The sequence below is a fragment of the Pistacia vera genome, unplaced genomic scaffold (genome assembly GCF_008641045.1).
Source record: "Pistacia vera cultivar Batoury unplaced genomic scaffold, PisVer_v2 Contig74, whole genome shotgun sequence".
NCBI lineage: Eukaryota > Viridiplantae > Streptophyta > Magnoliopsida > Sapindales > Anacardiaceae > Pistacia > Pistacia vera.
In genome coordinates this window covers 334,382-354,083 of record NW_022196601.1, presented here as the reverse complement: position 1 = coordinate 354,083, position 19,702 = coordinate 334,382, and the positions used below count along the sequence as shown (strand labels likewise).

The 19,702-nt window shown below is 37.3% G+C and overlaps 2 protein-coding genes, 1 long non-coding RNA gene and 1 pseudogene across 4 annotated transcripts; 3 read left to right on the top strand and 1 right to left on the bottom strand.

Annotated features, from left to right (window-relative positions):
* Positions 1–329: 329 nt before the first annotated feature.
* Positions 330–2,453, top strand: LOC116115423 (putative disease resistance RPP13-like protein 1). The gene has a single exon (XM_031401572.1). The coding sequence runs from the start codon at positions 330–332 to the stop codon at positions 2,451–2,453; it is 2,124 nt and encodes a 707-aa protein (XP_031257432.1).
* LOC116115452 (disease resistance protein RGA2-like) lies at positions 2,063–4,646 on the top strand. The gene is made up of 2 exons (XM_031401609.1): positions 2,063–4,498; positions 4,586–4,646. The coding sequence occupies exon 1, from the start codon at positions 2,490–2,492 to the stop codon at positions 4,470–4,472; it is 1,983 nt and encodes a 660-aa protein (XP_031257469.1). The 5' UTR covers positions 2,063–2,489; the 3' UTR covers positions 4,473–4,498; positions 4,586–4,646.
* Positions 4,647–5,551: 905 nt separating this feature from the next.
* LOC116115410 lies at positions 5,552–6,981 on the top strand. 2 transcript variants are annotated; one of them, XR_004125660.1, is made up of 4 exons: positions 5,552–5,617; positions 6,144–6,292; positions 6,395–6,479; positions 6,563–6,981. It is a non-coding gene; the product is annotated as an uncharacterized LOC116115410 (long non-coding RNA). The 2 variants fall into 2 exon arrangements; XR_004125661.1 differs by lacking the exon at positions 5,552–5,617 and adding an exon at positions 5,865–6,061.
* A 10,115-nt stretch (positions 6,982–17,096) lies between these two features.
* Positions 17,097–19,369, bottom strand: LOC116115453 (annotated as a pseudogene).
* Between the last annotated feature and the right edge of the window lie 333 nt (positions 19,370–19,702).

Genomic DNA, 19,702 nt, shown 5'->3' with positions numbered 1-19,702 from the left:
CATTCACCAATCAAATTGGACAAACTTCAGGTTATGATTACTTGACCAAGACTTGCAAATTAGAGTCCACTTCCAATGAGAACACCATCACTCACACTTAATTAATTTTGCAAATATTCTTGATATTATACTGCTTTAATTAATTAAATATTATGATTACGAATTATAGTCTTTATTAAATATTCTAGTGGTACCCGCACCAAATATTTGTATTTTGAGTTCAGTTTTGAGCACTCTTAATAGAAAATTAACCAGTTTCTCTTGCTTTCTCTCATCGTTCTCTTCTTGTTACAATCTTCAATCTTTTCATTCTTTCAACAACCGAAACCATGGAATTTGTTGTTGAGCCCGTGGTCTCTGAACTCTTTAAGGGGTTGTTTAAGATATTGGAGTCCAAGGAGGTGCAGGACTTTGCCCGGAACCTTGTTGGAGTAGATTCAGAGCTCAAAGAGCTGGGGGAAAAGGTGCAGATGGTTGAAAACCTTCTTGGCAATGCAGAAGACAAGCAACTGACTGATAAAAGGGTTAAAGAGTGGCTTGACAATCTTCAAGACTGGGCTTTTGATGCGGAGGACTTGCTGGATGAGTTTGCCTACCATGCTTCGCGACGCAAACTGAAGGCAGAACACCAGGCTAGCTCTAGCAAGGTTATGAGCTGCCTCCGTGCTTCTTTCCCTAGTCCCTTTCACATGGGGTCCAAGATCAAAGACATCACTTGCCGCTTGGAGCAACTGCAGCAGAAAAGATCAGCTGAACATGAAATGCAAGTAGTTTCTGGAGGGACATCAAGTAACGTCGCTGCACCGCAAAGACCAGAGGAAACTTCAAGCGTCCCACCTGAACAGGTTGTTCATGGCAGAGTTGAAGATGAAGCCAAACTACTTGACAGGGTGAAAAGCGCTCAACCAAGTGGTGCCAACTTTCGAGTGATAGCCATCGTCGGCATGGGAGGGATCGGTAAAACAACGATTGCTCGGAAAATATACAATCACATGCAGGTGCTGGAAGATTTTAAGTTTGATAAAAAGGCATGGGTCTGTGTTTCAAACAACTTTGATGTTCTGACAATTTCAAAGGCAATTCTTGAGTCCATAGACTCCTCACCCTCTATTCCAAATCATTTAAATGAAGTGCAACTTAAATTGCGGGACACAGTAAATCAGAAAAAATTCTTACTGGTCTTAGATGATGTCTGGAGTGACGACTATGGACAATGGGAAATCCTCAAGGCTCCCTTCAAGGCTGGTGCACCCGGAAGCACCATGATCATCACAACACGCCTTGAAAATGTTGCATCTGCAGCAAGATCCTTTGTTACTTATCCTTTAAAGCCAATATCTGATGATCATTGTTGGCAATTGTTTCAAGAACATGCATTCGGTGATGGTTCCATGGCCGAGGCTCATGAAATTCACCATTCGATTCGTGAGGGACTTATTCAAAGATGCAGAGGCCTACCTCTAGCAGCAAAGACTCTCGGTGGTCTTCTCCATTCTAAACCGTGGGATTCTTGGGAAAAAATATTAAACAGCAATATATGGAGTACATCTGATAAAAGTGATCAAATTCTCCCAGCACTAAGGCTAAGTTATCATTATCTTCCTTCGAATCTAAAAAGATGTTTCGCCTACTGTGCAGTTTTTCCTAAAGATTACGAATTCAAGGAGAATGAACTTGTACTTTTGTGGATGGCAGAAGGTATAGTTCAATCATCTGATAAGCAATTCGATAAGGCTGGTGAGTATTTTCGCGGTTTATGTTCAAGATCACTTTTACAAAAATCAAGTAGCCATAGTTCCAATTATGTAATGCATGATCTTATCCATGATTTAGCTGAATCTGTTTTTAAAGAATTCAGTTTTAGATCTGAGAAAGCCATTATCGAGCTACCGCAAAATATTAAAAGAATGCGTCATTTTTCTTATATTTCTGATCGATTTAATGGTGAAAAGAAATTTATAGGCTTGGAAAAGCTTAAGAGTTTAAGAACATTCTTGCCGGTATTCATGAGACCTCATCACTTTTTTGATAACCATTTTATAAGTGCTATGGTTATTTTTTATTTGTTACCGAAGTTAAAAAAGTTGAGAGTATTATCTTTAGAAAAATCCACCATCACTTATTTACCTGATTCAATTGGAGGTTTGATGCATCTACGGTATCTCAACTTTTCTTATACTATGATCAAAAGTTTGCCTGAGTCAACAAGCCAATTACTTAATTTGCAAACTTTATTATTAAAAGGTTGTTCTCGTCTTGTGAATTTACCTTTCAACATGAGATATTTGATCAATTTATATCATCTTGATATAAGTGGTCACAATTCATTGAAAGAGATGCCGTCAAGAATGAAAGAGTTGAAAAATCTCCGAGTATTGTCTAACTTTATTGTAGGGAAGGAATCGAGCTTGAATTTGGAAGATTTGAAGAGTTTAAGTTCTCTTCAAGGATAGCTTTGCATTTCCAAATTAGGGAATGTGACGGATCCAATGCAAATAGGGGGGCAAATACTAACCAATAAGACCAATCTAAAAGTCTTGTTGCTAGAATGGGAAGAGCAACTGTTTGAGGACTCACGGACAGAGGATATAGAAATGCATGTAATTGACAAGCTAAAACCTCCAAGCAGTTTAACAAAACTCACAATCAAGCGCTATGGTGGTCAAAGTTTCCCGTCTTGGTTCAAAGATCCAGCATCAGTCTCTAATTTGGTGGTCCTAAAATTAGAAAACTGTGCAAAATGCCAATCCTTGCCTTCACTTGAAATGTTGAGCTCACTTAAAGACTTAACCATCGAAGGAATGGCAAGTCTAAAAAGAATAGATTTCCAAACGCCTTTGAAGTCATTAGAGGTTCTTCGTTTTAAGAATTTGCGAGAATGGGAACATTGGGACACTTGGAGAGGAAAAGAAGATGTTGAAAGATTAGCTCAGCTCCGTGAACTTTGCATTGAAGAATGTCCCAAACTTACTGGAGAATTTCTTGATCATCTTCCTTCATTGGAAAGATTTGTTATTCAGGAATGTTCAAAGTTGGTGGTATCAGTCTCAAGTTTGCCAGAAGAATGCGAAGTAGGTATTGATTATGATTGTAAGGGAGTGGTGTGCAATGGCAGTTCAATTAATTTTGAAAGGCTGAAATATTCTCCAGGGACTTCAAATATTTCAGAGGTTGAAAGTAAATTAAAGCAAGGATCCCAAAGAGTAGAAACTTTAGCAATTAACGGCAGTGATGAGATCTTGGATTCATGGCAAAATTTGCCTAATATTGAGAGGTCATCAACACTGGGAGGTATGCATGGTCTCACCTTCCTTAAAAAGTTAGAATTATGGAATTGTAAAAATGATTTTGTTTTCTTTGAAAACACCAATTTTCTTCCCAATCTAAGTGATCTTTGGTTGCACGAATGCCAAACTCTAGTATCCTTACCTATAGGATTGAAGCTAAAGAACCTGAAAACATTGATTATTTGGGAATGTAATTCTCTAAGATCCATTGATTGTAGCATGCTACCTTCATCTCTAAAAGCGCTTCGGATATATAATTGTGAGAAACTAGAAATTTTGATGGATTTAAGTACTTCCTTTCTCGAGGAATTAAGAATTGATGGGTGCCATTCTCTCACGTGCACATCACCACGTCAGTTGCCTGATACACTCCAAGAGATATATATTTTTTACTGCTATGAGCTCAAAACGTTATCAAGATGTCAGTATTTACCTAAGGCTCTTACATTCCTCTTCATTAAATGGTGTGGAGAGCTAAAGTCAATCGATGGGTCCTTTGAAGGAAGCACGTGTCTTAAGAGTGTTAATTTAGTTGATTGTGAAAATCTTGAATCCATACCTCTAGGTCTACAAAATCTTTCTTGTGTCGACTCTCTTATGATAGAAGGATGTCCTAAATTGTTGGTTAGAGAAGGTGTTCCCACAAGCTTAATTAGACTCAAATTAGGTGGAGATGCAACATCCATTTTACAAGAGGACAAGGGAATGCTCACCTCTCTTACAGCATTGAGCATAAGGGAATGTCCGAGGATTGAATCAATTCCAAATCTCAGCAGCCTCACCTCTCTTACAGAATTCGTCATTTGGAATTGCCCAAGGATCGAATCAATTCCAAATCTCAGCAGCCTCACCTCTCTTGCAGAATTCGTCATTCAGAATTGCCCAACGATCGAATCAATTCCAAATCTCACCAACCTCACCTCTCTTAGAAGATTGGCCATTCAGGATTGCTCAAAGCTCAAATCCATTCCCCTAGGCAACCTTGAACAATTGGAAATTAGGGGATGCCCAAAACTCAAATCCTTGCAAAGTCTGCCATCCTCACTTCTGTCTTTACAGGTTGAAGATTGTCCATTGCTAACAAAACAGTGGAGCAAGGGTAAAAAAAGATATTGCTCAAAGATTGCTCACATTCCCAAGGTTCGTATAGATAGCAAATTGATCTTCAATTCAAAGGAGGAATAAAGCGATGAATCATCTGATTAACCAAGGTTTGTCATTTTCTTAATTACAACTCTACTATTATCTAGATTCTTATCTAATAGAGAATTTTTTGAGCTTCTGCCTTAATTTTTCAGTGATCGAAGTCATTATCTCATTTGAACTTGCTAGATGATCATCAACAAGAATCTACCAGTGGAGGTTTGTGCAGGTAATTTTAAAATTTTTCTTATAATATTTGTTAGTCAACTTGAACATAATACCTTGTATCTGACATTCAAATCCAAATTTACTAATTTCATAAATTATTGTCACAAATATTTATGATTAAATTTTTATTTTTTTCAGTAAATTGATTGTTATCTTGTACTCTGTACCATTCTGCATTTGGGCACTCTTTGTGTGTGAAACGTAACTGAAAAGAAAAACTTTGAACTTGAACAAATCCTAATTTCTGGAATTCTTAATACAAGTAAATTATTCATGTTCTTGTTTCGTTTTTTCAATTTTGGTCTGTCAATTCTAACAGCTGAACCATTCTACGATTATTAATTCTACTTTTTGTTGTTTTGATAACAAAATACTTGAAATTGAAAGTAGTTCCTCTGTTCCAAAACTTCACTACTTTGTCATTTGATAGATTTTCTCAACTCCTGTGGTTCAAAGGTAACAAAAAGTAGCAATATGTGCAATTTTGATAAAAACATCTGCTAAAGATCTTGCTACTATGTTTTCTAGATGTGGGTTCTACTATTGGCATGAATTTTTTCCTTCGATTCATTTTTTTTTCAGGTGCCACATCTCCAACTTCATTTAAGCAATTGTTAGAACCTAACTCTTGGCATGTCTAATTTTCTAGATCTAATGTTAATAACGGCATGTCTACTTGCACTTTTAAACCTAACTCCTGGCTTCAGGTTTGGAGCTTTGGATTCCTTGTTGAAACTACAATACATAATTTCGACTTCTAGCTGTTTCAACTGTTAATCAAGGTGCACAGTTTTTGTTTTGGGCAAAGAGATGTTGTGAAAGCATTAGGATTTTTTATAGCTTATTTAAGAAACCATTATTACTTTCTCTATGCAAACAACACTATGGCAGATCGTACACTTAGATTAACAATGCAGAAGTCATTTGGAGGGCTTAAAATTTTCCTTCTCCAACTTCTTGTAAGTATATTTGACAACATTTGTATATATCTAAACTCTTAAAAAGTGATGATCTCAAATCATTTTCTTTTGCCTATCTAATTACACATTTTGGACCTCACTCTTGGATTTGCATATGGGTCCACCAAATGATGAGAAAAAACAGAGTATGGACCTCAATATATCCTGCTTAAGCAGAACAACTAGTCAACGTTCATCGAGGCAACCCGTGGAGATATTCTTTTTCGGTCCTCTTATTTTTTCCACCATCATTGCCCTTTTATTCCAGGAGAGCATGTCTTCTTACTTTGTATTTGTTAATATTCAAGGTGAGTCCTAAGAATGTCGAGATGAAATCAATGCAACTTCAATGGAGTCACGTGTCACCTCGGATGAAAGACTTGAATAAAATGTCTAGCTTATGTCATTTCTACATTGGCTTATGATCAATCAGTTTCTATGGTGGTAAGAATTTTCCAACTTGGATAAGAAGTTCTTGTACATTTTGAGATCTTTAAAACATGACAAGCTCGTGTCTTTTCTGCAGGATAAGAGAGTAAAAATCTCTAGTATCTCATTTATTCAACTTTGGAGATCAGGAGGTGTTCTGCTTATATATCTTTGCTAGAGAAGGCTTGCTGGATCTGATAAGTTCAAGTCCTTACCAAATCAACTAAACGGTCTCACATCTCTTAAGTAATTTCTTATTAGAAACGCTTTAAAAATTTGTTATTTGTTGATGGTTTGCCTAGTTGCAACACAAATATTGATATTTGACCCTTGTTAATCAACTTGTAGAAAGGAAAAAAAAGAGAAGGCAGGGCAAGAAATCTCTTAAAGCAAATGGATGAGATTTAAAAACATTACATCACTTCGGAAATTTGTAAGTTGTAATTGTACTTTTGTATCAATTGTTTCACGTATTTTTACAGTTGTGTCAATTTCTTTTTTTTTTTTTTTTTTCAGGTGATCTGGCTGCAAGGTTGGAAAATTAAGTTCACTAACACCAACATGGCTAGAGATTTGGAGAAAACCTGAAGAGGGTTAAAGCCACAAACCACTAGATCATTGCTTCACAAACTTGGGCCTCATCGTGGTGCCATGGCACCATGAACTTATTGAGATGATAAGAGGAATGTGAAACCTGAAGAATTGCCGTGGCAGGGCAGCAATATAAGCAAAGGAATTGAGACAGTTTCTTCATCTAAAGCATATTAATGTTTTCACCACCACTAGCTTCTTCAATTATACGGGTGAAGAGTGAGTGTTGTGAATCGTGAGGACTTCGCTTTTTGGCATTTGTGTGTATAAAAGCGGGAGAGTGTTAAAGAAAGTGAGAGATGGGTGTACGAGGGTTTTGGGTTCGGGTTTGGGTTTGGGTTTAACATGAGTGTATTAGATTTGTATTATATTCTTCAATTCAGTCATTTGATTTATATCCCATGGATGTAAACATAATTTTTCCAAATCACGTAAATTTGGTGTTCTTATGTGTGTGATTGTCTTATTGGCCTCTTTATTTTTCATATCTCTTATTCAAATCCTATTTTCTAAACAGAGTATGAAAGTCATTTGAGCTATGGTAAAGTCAATGCAATTTTTTATGCAACATGTGTTAATCAAGCTGCTTTCATCAAGGTTGAAGTTGGACATTTTGTGATAATTATATTATAGGAAAGAACAGAGACCATTAAAAACAAAGCAAAGCATAAAAGGAGAATATGCAATCATTCGAGCTCATAATTTTTCTGCCAACTAGTAATAACACTAAAATTATGCTAATATCATTAATTTAAGAATAATACTACACTCACAACTATTCAAAAACGTTCATCGAGTGTACTTTCAGAAGTAGAGTATGGCATTTTGATAGCAGAATACTTGCAAATTGAAAGTGGTTTTTCTGTTCCAAAACTTCACTACTTTGTCATCTCATAGATTTTCTCAACTCTTGTGGTTCAAAGGTTATCAAAAGTAAGCAATATCTGCAATTTTTGATAAAACATATGCTAAATATCCTTGCTACTATGTTTTCCAGATTTGGGTTCTACAATTGCATTGGCATGAAGTTTTTCCTTCAGATTCATTTTTCTTCAAGTGTCGTTGTCTCCATGTTCACGTAAGCAACTGTTAGAACCTAACTTCTGGCATGTCTAATTTTTCCATATCTAAACTTTAATAACTGGTATGTCTACTTGCACTTTTAGAACCTAACTCCTGGCTTTAGGTTTGGAGCTGTGGATTCCTTGCTAAAATTACAATACAGAGTTTGGAGCTTCTAGCTGTTGCAAATGTTAATCAAGGTGCATTTTTCTGCTTCTATGTATAATTTCTTTATTGTTGTCTCCTTGTTTTTGTTTTGTGCAAAGAGATGTTATGAAATCCATCAAAAATTTTTTATAGCTTATTTAAGGAATGATTATTTACTCTCTATGGAAACAATACTATACAGGATCCCTACACTTAGATTAACATTGTAGGATTCATTGGACGGCTTAAAATTTTCCTCTCCAACTTCATGTAAGTATATTTCACACTGTTTTTATATATCTAAACTCTTAACAAATGATGATCCCTAATCATTTTCTTTCGCCTATCTAATTGCACATATTGTACCTTACTCTTGGATTTGCATATGGAGTCCACCAAATGATGGGAGAAAACCAAGTAATGGACCTCTATATATCTTGCTAAAGCAGAACAACTAGTCAATGTTCATGTAATGCAAGCACGTGAGATATTTTTTTCTCAATCCTTTTATGTAGTCTCATTTTTACATTTTCCCAACATCATTGCCCTTTTATTCCAAGAAAGCATGTCTTCTTATTTTGTATTCGTTAATATTCAAGGTGATTCCTAAGAATGTCAAGATGAAATCAACACAACTTCAAGGGAGTGATATGTCACCTTGGATGGAAGACTTGAATAAAATGTCTAGCTTATGTCATTTCTATCGTAGCTTATGTGATCAATCAGTTTCTGGTGGTATGACATTTCCAACTTGGATAAGAAATTATTGTACATTTTGAGATCTTCGAAATAATGACGACAAGTTCATGTCTATTCTGCAGGGTCAGAGAATAAAAATCTCTATAATCTCATCTCATGAACTTTGGGGATTAGAAGGTGTTCAACTTATATATTTTGCCAAAGAAGTCTTGTTGGATCTGATAACTTCAAGTCCTTACCAAACCAACTAAATGGTCTCACATTCCTTAAGTAATTTCTCAATCGAAATGCTCTCAAAGTTGCGTTATTTGTTGTTGGTTTGCCTAGTTGCAACACAAATATTGATATTTTTCCCTTGTTAATCAATAGTTCATAGAAAGAAAGGAAAAGGGAAGACAGGGCTAGAAATCTCCTGAAGCAAATGGATGAGATTGAAAAACATTAAATTACTTCAGAAATTTATAAGTTGTAATTGTACTCTTTTATCAATTGTTTCAAGTATTTTTACAGTTGTGTCAATTTCATAATTCATTTTTCTTTGTTTTGCAGGTGATCTAGCACCATGAACTTATAGTGATGATAAGAGGAATGTGAAGCCTGAAAAATTGCAATGGCAGGGCATCAGTGTAGGCAAAGGAATTGAGATAGTTTCTTCATCCAAAAGCAAATTAATGTTTTCACCATCGCCAGCTTCTTCGATTATATATTGGCTGGTCCGTGATGTTGTTACAACATTGTATAGGTAAAGAGTGAGAATTGTGAGTTGGGAGGACTTCATTTTTTGGATTTGTGTGCATAAAGTGGGAGAGTGTTAAAGAAAGTGAGAGATGGGTGTATGAGGGTTTGGGTTCAGGTTCTGGGTTTGGGTTCAACATGAGTGTATTAGATTTGTACTATTATTCTTCAATTCAGTCATTTGACTTATATCTTGTGGATGTAAGCATGATTTTGCCAAACCACGTAAATTTGATGTTCTTATGTGTGTGATTGTCTTATTGCCACTACTTTCTAAACAGAGTATGCAGTCATCGGGGCTATGATAAAGTCATTACAATTTTTTTATGCAGCATGTATTAGTCAAGCTGATTTCATCAAAGTTGAAGCTAGACATTTTGATATAATTATATTATAGGAAGGAAGAGAGATCATTAAAAACAGAGAGAAACATAAGAAGAGATTTGGCCTTTTTAGATCATCTACTCCGTGAATATGATGCTTAATGTCTTATATTTGAGCACAGATTTACAGTTTGTTTCCTAACTTTCTGGGTACTCTGTGTGTGAATATTTGATTGTTTTTGCTGGGGTCCCATCAATTTGGTATCAGAGCCAGTGTTTGGGTAATGGTAAAAGCAAAAATGGAGAAAGAGTTAACAGAATTGAGAAGGAGATGGGTAACATGAAAGAAGAAATGGGTAGCATTAAGGGGTACCTTCTTGAGCTACGGGAATGGACGAAGAGTAGAGATGAGAAGGACGAAAGTAAGAATACGGGAAAAGAAGGAGACGAGACACCGGAAAGATCCAATAACCTTGATCAATTGAAGGGAATCAAAAATATCAAAGAGGACCGTAAAGGGAAAAAACTGGAACTACCTGTGTTCAATGGCGAAGATCCTCCAGGATGGACTTTTAGAGCCGAAAGATATTTCCAGATGAACCAATTCCAGGAAGCGGAGAAGGTGGATGCAGCGGCTGTTTGTATGGAAGGACGCGCGTTGAACTAGTATTAGTGGGTTGATACCCGAGCACCGATACTCTCGTGGAGCTCGTTCAAGACAGCGCTAGTAGAACGCTTCAGACCTTCACACCAGGGAACAACCTACAAGGCTTTGGTAGCTCTAAAACAAACAGGGACTGTGACTGAGTTTAGGGAACAATTTGAGGCATTGTCAGCTCCTTTGCGTGAGGTAGGAGAAGACCTCCTCATAGGTATTTTTTCAAATGGGTTGAAGGAGGAATTGCGGGCTGATTTGAGATTGTGCAGGCCCAAAACATTAATGGAATTAATTGAGCAGGCCCATTGCATTGAAGAGAGAAATTGGGTCTTAGAAAAGACCCGACCCAAAATTAATAGAACTTACCCATACCAAACGCATAACCAGACCAACCAGACCCAAAAATCAGACTTCTACCACCGAGTTTCGTCAAATCCAGATCTAAGTCATAACCACAAAAATGGGTGGAACACCACGACGAAAAATGCAAAAACCTTACAGGGGGTGAGAGTGCAAAATCGAAGCTGGGAAAGGGGGGGGGGGGGGGGGGGGGGGGGGGGGGGCGGGGCGCAGGGGAACCCATGGAAGGAGGACCCACGCAGTTCAGAAGTGATGGATTTCGTCGACTAACGGAGGCCGACATCTAGTATAAACGTGAGAGAGGATTATGTTTTCGCTGTGATGAGAAGTTTGGCCTTAACCATCGGTGTAAAAATAAGTCTCTACAGCTTTTGTTATTGTGGGAAGAAGAAGAAGAAGAAGATCTAGAGAAAGAAGAGATAACGCAGGAGATTGACGATGAACCCACCTCAGAAGGTAATCCACTGGCTCTGTCTATAAACTCCATCGTGGGGATGACCTCAGACAAGACTCTTAAGCTCAGAGGCTTATTGGGAACAGAGGAGGTAATTGTGCTTGTTGATAGTAGGGCTTCCCACAATTTTATTTCACATGATTTGGTACACAGGTTGGGTTTGAGTGTGGAGAAGGGGAAGGCTTTCGGAGTCATGGTGGGAAACGGTTTCACGATTAGGGGAGAGGGAATTTGCAGAAAAATTGCGATGAAGATACAGGGGATAGAGATATAACAAGATTTTTTTCCTTTTGAATTAGATGGAGCTGATGTCGTATTAGGGGTTGCGTGGCTGAGCACTCTTGGAGGCATGTGTGCTAACTGGAAAAACCTGACTATGGCATTCGTCTGAGAAGGAAGGAAGGTCACATTAAGGGGAGATCCTTCTTTAGTAAAAACCGGTGTATCACTCAAAGCCATGCTGAAATTTGTATAAAACACAGGAGCTGGATATGTAGTTGAGTTTTGTGCCATCGAGAGCAAAAATGTTATAGAAGTGGAACAAATGGACCCGGGAGCCCTAGAAGTGGTGGAAGAATTCAGCCAAGTCTTTAACCCACCTACCAAACTACCTCCCAAAAGACCCACAGACCATGCCATAATCCTCCAGGAGGGGGCCAAACCCCCTAACATACGTCCCTATAAATATCCTTATGTCCAGAAAAATGAAATCGAGAGATTAGTTGGGGAGATGTTGATCGCAGGATTAATACAGCCCAGTACCAGTCCTTTCTTTAGTCCTATTTTACTAGTGAAGAAGAAAGACGGGAGTTGGCGCTTTTGTGTGGACTACCGCGCCTTGAACAACCTCACGATCCCGGATAAGTTCCCCATTCCCTCAATCGAAGAATTATTGGATGAACTGGCCGGAGCTACGATTTTTACTAAATTGGATTTGAAATCCAAGTACCATCAGATCAGAGTCAAGGAAGAAGACATAGCTAAGACAGCTTTCCGAACTCATGAGGGGCACTATGAGTTCCTAGTCATGCCTTTCAGATTGGCGAACGCTCCTTCTACTTTTTAGGCCTTAATGAACACCATCTTCAAGCCAGTTTTAAGGAAGTTTGTCCTGGTTTTCTTTGACGATATACTTATTTACAGTCCAGATTTGTACTCCCATTTGGAACACCTTCGTCAAGTTTTTCAGATCCTCAAGGTAAATGAGTTAGTTGTCAACTGCAAGAAGTGTTTATTTGCGTAACCGAAACTTGAATAATTAGGCCATCTGATTTCAGCAAAAGGGGTGGAAGCTGAACCGCAGAAGATTGACTCGATGTTGTCTTGGCTAGCGCCCCGTACCATAAAGGGGTTGAGGGGATCTTGGGACTAACGGGCTACTACCGTCGTTTTGTCAAGGGGTATGGACTGATTGCACAACCATTAACACAACTTCTTCAGAAAAATTCTTTCACATGGACTGAAACTGCTCAAAAGGCATTTGACGCCCTCAAATTAGCAATGACAACAGTTCTGGTGCTCGCTATTCCTGATTTTGATTTACCATTCGAAGTACATACTGATGCCTCGGGGCAAGGAATGGGGGCTGTTTTAGTCCAGAAATCACGCCCAATTGCCTTCCTTAGTAAGGCTTTTTCTTGTCAAGGAAAACAGAAATCGGTGTATGAACGGGAACTCATGGCTATAGTATTCGCTGTTCACAAATGGAATCACTATCTCATTGGGCGTAAGTTCATTGTTAGGACAGATTAGCGTAGCCTTCAGTTTTTAACGGACTAGCAGGTAAAAACTCCAGAACAGCAGAAGTGGATTTCAAAACTTATGGGGTTGTCTTTCGAAATTCACTACCAACCAGGATCATCCAATCAAGTGACAGATGCATTATCCCGAAGAGAGGAGGTAAGTGAGCTAACTGCCATATCCGTGACCCATTTTTTAGACTTTGATGAATTAGCTTCTGAAGCTCAATAGGAACCGAAGCTGCAACTCATTATGCAGGATCTGTTGTTCGACCCTACCAGTAAACCCTACTACCATCTCCGAAAAGGCTGCCTACTTTACAAAAACAGAATTGTGCTTCCAAAAAGTTCCAAGTTCATTCCCAAGCTGCTTGAGGAGTTCCATGGTAGCCCAAGTGGCGGGCATTCGGGGTTCTTTCGCACGTATAAAAGAGTGGCCAGCCTTGTTTTTTGGGAAGGGATCAAGAAGGATGTCCAAGAATTTATGAAGCGATGTACTGTTTGTCAACTCAATAAGCACTCAGCCCGTAAACCAGCCGGCCTTCTCCAACCCCTACCCATTCCCACTCAAGTATTTGAGGATATTAGCATGGATTTCATTGGAGGGCTACCTAAGTCTTGGGGCCACGATACCATTCTAGTAGTGGTCAATAGACTCACCAAATATGGTCACTTCATCCTTCTGTGCCATCCTTACAATGCCAAAGAGGTGGCAGCCCTTTTTGTATCAGAAATTGTAAGGCTCCATGGTTTCCCTAAGTCGATTGTCTCCGACAGAGACAGGATCTTTATTAGCCAATTCTGGCAAGAACTCTTCAAGGCATCAGGTACTACACTGAAATTCAGTTCCGTCTACCACCCACAAACAGATGGTCAAACAGAGGTAGTGAATAGATGTGTGGAGACCTACTTGCGGTGCTTTTGTAGCTCTAAACCCAAGCATTGGTCCCGTTGGCTTTCGTGGGCAGAGTTTTGGTATAATACAACGTACCACAGTTCCACTCGAATGACCCCTTTCAAGGCTCTCTACGGCAGGGATCCTCCTACTCTACTCAAGTTCACCGATTGTCCGTCTGTGGTAGAGGCAGTGAATCAATAGATGTCCGAGAGCGTAACTCCATATTGGAAGAGCTTAAACAGAATTTATCCGTTGCTCAAGGGCACATGAAAGAGAATGCGAATCTTCACCGCCGAGATGTAACTTTTCAGCCAGGGGATCATGTGTTTCTGAAACTCCAGCCTTATAGGTTTAAATCCTTGGCCACGAAACATAATGAGAAACTAAGCCCTCGTTTTTATGGTCCTTTTCCAGTCATAGAACGAATTGGACAGGTTGCATATCGACTGAATTTGCCATCAACCGCTCGCATACACCCAGTTTTCCATGTGTCTCAGCTCAAGGGTAGCCTACACAACTCCGTTTTGATCCAGCCTCTTCCCCAATGCCTCATTGAAGACTTGGAACTCATGGTCCAGCCAGAATCTGTTTTAGCAGTCCGCTCTTTATTGGATGGTACTAAAGAGGTGCTTATAAAATGGCAAACCCTACCCTCGTTTGAAGCCACCTGGGAAGCATATGACCTCATCAATCAACAATTTCCTCTCTTCCACCTTGAGGACAAGGTGGCTCTCCAAAAAAAGAGAGGGGGGGAGGGGGGGGGGGGGGGGNATCATCTACTCCGTGAATATGATGCTTAATGTCTTATATTTGAGCTGATAAGTTTTCTGCTAACTAGTAATAGTACTAAAAGTGTGCTAATATCATGAACAAGGCAATATCCCAAGTAAAGATTAGTGCTCATATACAAGGTATTCTATACACCACAATTAATTAGTGCTCATATACAAGGTATTTTCATAGTAACATCCTTGTGAACAATTCCAATAGTTTTAGTTTGTCGGATTGTTGATGACAGCAAATGGAATCATTTCTTAGCTACTTTCAACACCACTCAAACAGGGCTTAGAAGCTCCATAATAAAAGAAAGCCATCTTTTTGATAACTCATCTGCAGTTCGAATTGCTGAAAAACACCTTTAATAGAATACATGTCAAGAAATCTCCTTAAGAAAATTGATGAGACTAAAAAGCATGACTTACCCAGTAACTTCTAGGCTTTACTTCAGTAATTTGTAAGTTGTAATTGAACCTCTTGTATTAACTGTTTCACTTTTTTTTTTTTTTCATTTGTGTCAATCTCATTCTTTCTCTTTGTTTTGCAGGTGATCTAGTAACAGGATTGGAAAATTAAGTTCATTAACTCCAACATGGCTAGAAAATTTGGACAAATTCTGAAGGTTTTAAGGCCAGAAACCACTAGATCATTGCTTCAAAAACTTGTGGTCTCATTCTATGGCACCATGAATTTGTTGTGATGATAAGAGGAATGTGAAGCTTGGGAATTGCAATGGCAGGGTCTCAATGTAGGCACAGGAATTGGAACAGTTTCTTCATCCAAAGCAAATTATTTTTTTTTCACCATCGGGTTCTTCATTCATGATAGGTTGTTGAATGGTGTTGTTACAAAAATTGTCTAGTTGAAGAGTGGGTATTGCAGATTGATGATAAGGAAAAGGTCAAGCTAAAACCTGGAAACCCAGTTTAGCTTGAGGGGGAATGCTGAATATATTTTCCATTATGAAGTGCTGCCTTGAAGACCCAAATCTGAAGTCTTGAAGTGTTGTTGCAATTAGAAAGTTATAGTGCTGCCGTTTAATGTTAAGAATTTTCTAGTTATAAAACTGTCATCACTTGTACTTTACTCTTTCAATTAAGCTGTAAGTCAACTAATAACAAATTCTCAGTTCAAGTTTTATTTTTCTCTCGATTCTTCTCTCAATTGTTCTTCAAACCCTATGTCTCACACAGGTTCTGTAATGCATCCATGCCAGATGTATAGTATGACATAAAAGGTCTTAATGCCTAAAAGAAAAATATTAATTTTTTAGTTTGTAGGAGAGACGAGCTATATATATATTGAGTAGAAATTAAGGTTTGGTCTACAACCCCTTCCATCCAACACAAAATATTGAGTATCTTGGTGATACATATTTATGAACATATGAGAAAATTTCATTAACTCCTATCAACTCTCACACATAAGAATTAACTCTTGCCAACGAGATTTCAAATCCGCAACTAAAAAAAATCAAGAAGTTTTCAAGAGAGACGAACTATTTATATATATAACGTGCCTTTACAGTATTCTTATAAGAATTATTACCTGTGAAGCAGCAAGCCACTGAATTATGGCCTTCAGCTTAGGATCTCCCCAAAAAGCACCACATCCCCAATCCCCAGTCACAATCCCTAGAGAATCCTTTTGTTTTAGAAACTGACAACTCAGTGTACAGAAGCAAGATCAATTTATTCTACATTTACATCAAATTAGAAAAGCTAGTCCAACATGTCTGAAAAAAGTCTTTCATATTGACTAAATTTAGATTGATCAACAAGCCCACAAAGAGCCTTATTTGTCTCCCCATCAAAAGAAACAAGTTGAAGTACATAATAATATTTGACTAACAAAGAAAGAAAATAAAGAAAAAAATCTGCAGATTTTAAAGAATGAGATGGCATAAACCCTTTTTACTTTTGTCTTGTGTCTAATCCTTCTAGATATAGGAACAAACTTCATAAACCCATAAGAAAGAAAGAAAGTCCTTTGAACTAGATGAAGTATGCAAGATGTGACTTGAGAGCGACATCACTCATCAAATCAGTAACTTGGATGAATATTCAGACCAATTTGAGGTTTCTAATGAAACTGACATGTATTCTCTAATTAATTTGTCCTATGTATTTGAGGTGTTCAAAACAAAAATTTACATATCGAAGGAGGTATTTTAGCGCATATTATTTCCTTCCAGGCCAGCATAATGCATCCACATCAATTATCCTCGTTTTACGTTTTCGAAAAACATCAACATTCCTTTTATCCACATGATCACCAGAAAAACGAAATGACGAGGCATACGTACACCATGTAAAGATGATACAATGATCAGATAATTAACTACAACACAAGTCGATTAAAAATAATTCTTGTACATATGCTTGATATAGCCAATTTTTAGGGAAAAAGACTTTAATCATTTAAGTATAATAATGAAAGGATAAGAATCAATTAAAACGCGTAAGCTAATACATGAAGACATACATGTTGCAAGAAAGCAACTTCAAAGAGAAGGCATGCATGCCAAAGGAACAAATTTTTGGAAAATAAACTGAAATATAGGTGCTGAAAAATACCTAATTAGGCACGAACCATGAAGGACTCTACAATCTTAATATTTAATAAGAAAATTTTACCTGCACACACCCCCTGTGAAGTGCACCACCTCCAATATACTTGTTTGCAAAATCTACTTGAAGAGCATTGGTGGGGTGATCTTCTATTGAGCCTAAACTATAAGCCTACAAAGTATAAAATTGCCTTATCAATAACTAAAATGTGTGAAACTAAACAAATAAAATTGAAGACAATAGATTATAGAAGTATCTTGAATTACCTCAAAAGGGCAGAAGGGTACGATGGATTTGCTCCACGTGTAAGCTTCATGATATAAAGAGGAATTAAGGATGATGGTCTAAAGGAAGAACCTACTGCTCAAATGAGACAGAGCCAATAGGCATACATGAGGATATCCTTTCAAAATAATGTACAATGCACTTTATTTTATTTTCTTGGTTTTCACTGTAACTTTCATATAGACTCCTACAAAAGATGAAAGTTTTACACAATTCGTTTACTAGCTTCGAGAAATTAAAAAATAAAGTTGTCAAAAGTAGACATTTGTAGGAGTTTCAAACAAAAGAAACCAAACTGAAGAAGAAATCAATTGATTTCATGGGATACACCCAAACCCATTGAAATCAAATCAGCCATAACACGAAGTAGCTAACTCATGAAGTAGAACTTTCTGTAAAAAAAAAAAATTAACAGCTGCTCATACTGAGACATTAAAACAATCTGGTAAGCATGGATATTCCTAATATTTGTTTACTACAACAATTAATAATAATATTTATGCAAATTGTAATTAATTTCAAATCTTAGCCATCGGTGCAAGACACTCTATCCATCACACTATGCAAATATCCACGAGCCTAAATACTTCACATATTGGAATATCCATATTTCAATATGATATATCTGATACAGATACATGATATAGTTCAAATGGTCCACTAAAAAAAGATTAAGGTTACATACATAAACAATTCATGAAAGTTGATGGTTGGAAGATGGAACAAACAAAAGAAAGAGCATGTGAGAAGAGCAACAATCAATTCCTGAAAAGCAATATTTAAACTATCAATGATTATGCCATATTAGAAAAACAACCGAAAGCGAAGAAGAATAAGCAATGAAACTACTGGAAAAGGCCCAAGAAACAATTTTTAAGATGATAAGGTGGTCTCTTACCTGATAGATTATATGACACAGGAAATATCAAGTTTTGCAGCATTTATGCAACTTATATATAGCAATTTTTTAGTAGACCTAAAATACCAATATATCTTAGCTTTGAGAGTGCACTGAATCGTGTGCCTAACAATCGTGTACCTGGCTGGGGAACACTATGCCTGCTTCTTGTGGACCCAATATGCTGAGACATGTTTGGATGCCATATTTACCAAGAAAATCATCTGCATTTTGATAGTGAATTTCTAATAGAGAGGGCAACTGCAAGAGAAAACTTGCTAGTGCTGGAAGAACCATTTTGTTGATTCCGCCCAAGATATAAGCTGCATAAAACCTCCTTATTCAGCTTCAGAGATAATAAAATCTTTATGTAATTAGCTATTCGTCAAACAGTTCACCAATATCCTGTGCTCATCCAAATTCTCTTCAAAAAGAGATTTTGACATACATCATGATTCTAGCCAATAAGTTCTTCATAATTGTACGGAAAAACCATATCCATCAACCTAAAACTCATAAATTTCACTTCACATTCAAACTATTAAACATAACCGTGACACAGAACTCGTAAATTTCACATCACATTAACCACAAGAAAATAAACCAACAAAATTCAAGTGAAAAACATACCCATGAACACAAAATCCCCTTCCCATTGAAACATCAACAACAATACCTTCATCAAACCAGAAAAAAAGAAAAAAAAATTAGTAAAATACATACCCATTAACCGAATGTTCTTAAAACTCTCTTTAAATCCGAACTATAACCCAAAAACACTCAAGTAAAAATCATACCCATTAACATAAAATTCATTAAACTCATTTCAATACTAACCCAAACAAAAAATTCCGATCTTTTTTAAGGAGAGAAAGAATTACATCATCAAAGAAAAGCGTGCAACCATTGAGGGCCAAAGGAGCGAGAGATTCAAAGAGAAAGAACGAGCTTTTGATATCACAAATCGCCACAGAAAGCACTTCTCTTGAGTTGACCCGGCTGTTTTCGGGTCCTTTCGACATTGATTTAAGAACTTCGACTACTTTGGATGGCCAAAAAAGAGTTGATGATCTAACCAACAATGACAAGTAGGGTAAAATTCACTTCAAGTCTTCTCTTTTCTCCATTTTCTTCTTCGTTTTGATGCTTCGTTATCACTCTCTATGTTTAGTTATTCACTGGTAATTGGCGGGTGGTAATGTAAGTTATTATACCTAATAATTATGGGCCTTATTGTAATTAATCATATTATTTCTTATTATTCAATATTAACCATTATTACGTTCCTAAAGACCAAAGTGCCCTTTTATATGATCTTGCTCTCCAATTTCTCGAATTGGTTCAACATAACGCGTTTAGATACTAAGTTTTTAACTCATCCACTTGTCTTCATACCAACTCTTACCATATCAAGTTTGGATTTGGATGAAAAGTTTGGTAATGAATGTGTTCTGTTATGA

Excerpts from the sequence above, each read along its gene's own strand:
- LOC116115423 (XM_031401572.1), top strand. The coding sequence starts at position 330 with ATGGAATTTGTTGTTGAGCCCGTGGTCTCTGAACTCTTTAAGGGGTTG.
- LOC116115452 (XM_031401609.1), top strand. The coding sequence starts at position 2,490 with ATGCAAATAGGGGGGCAAATACTAACCAATAAGACCAATCTAAAAGTC.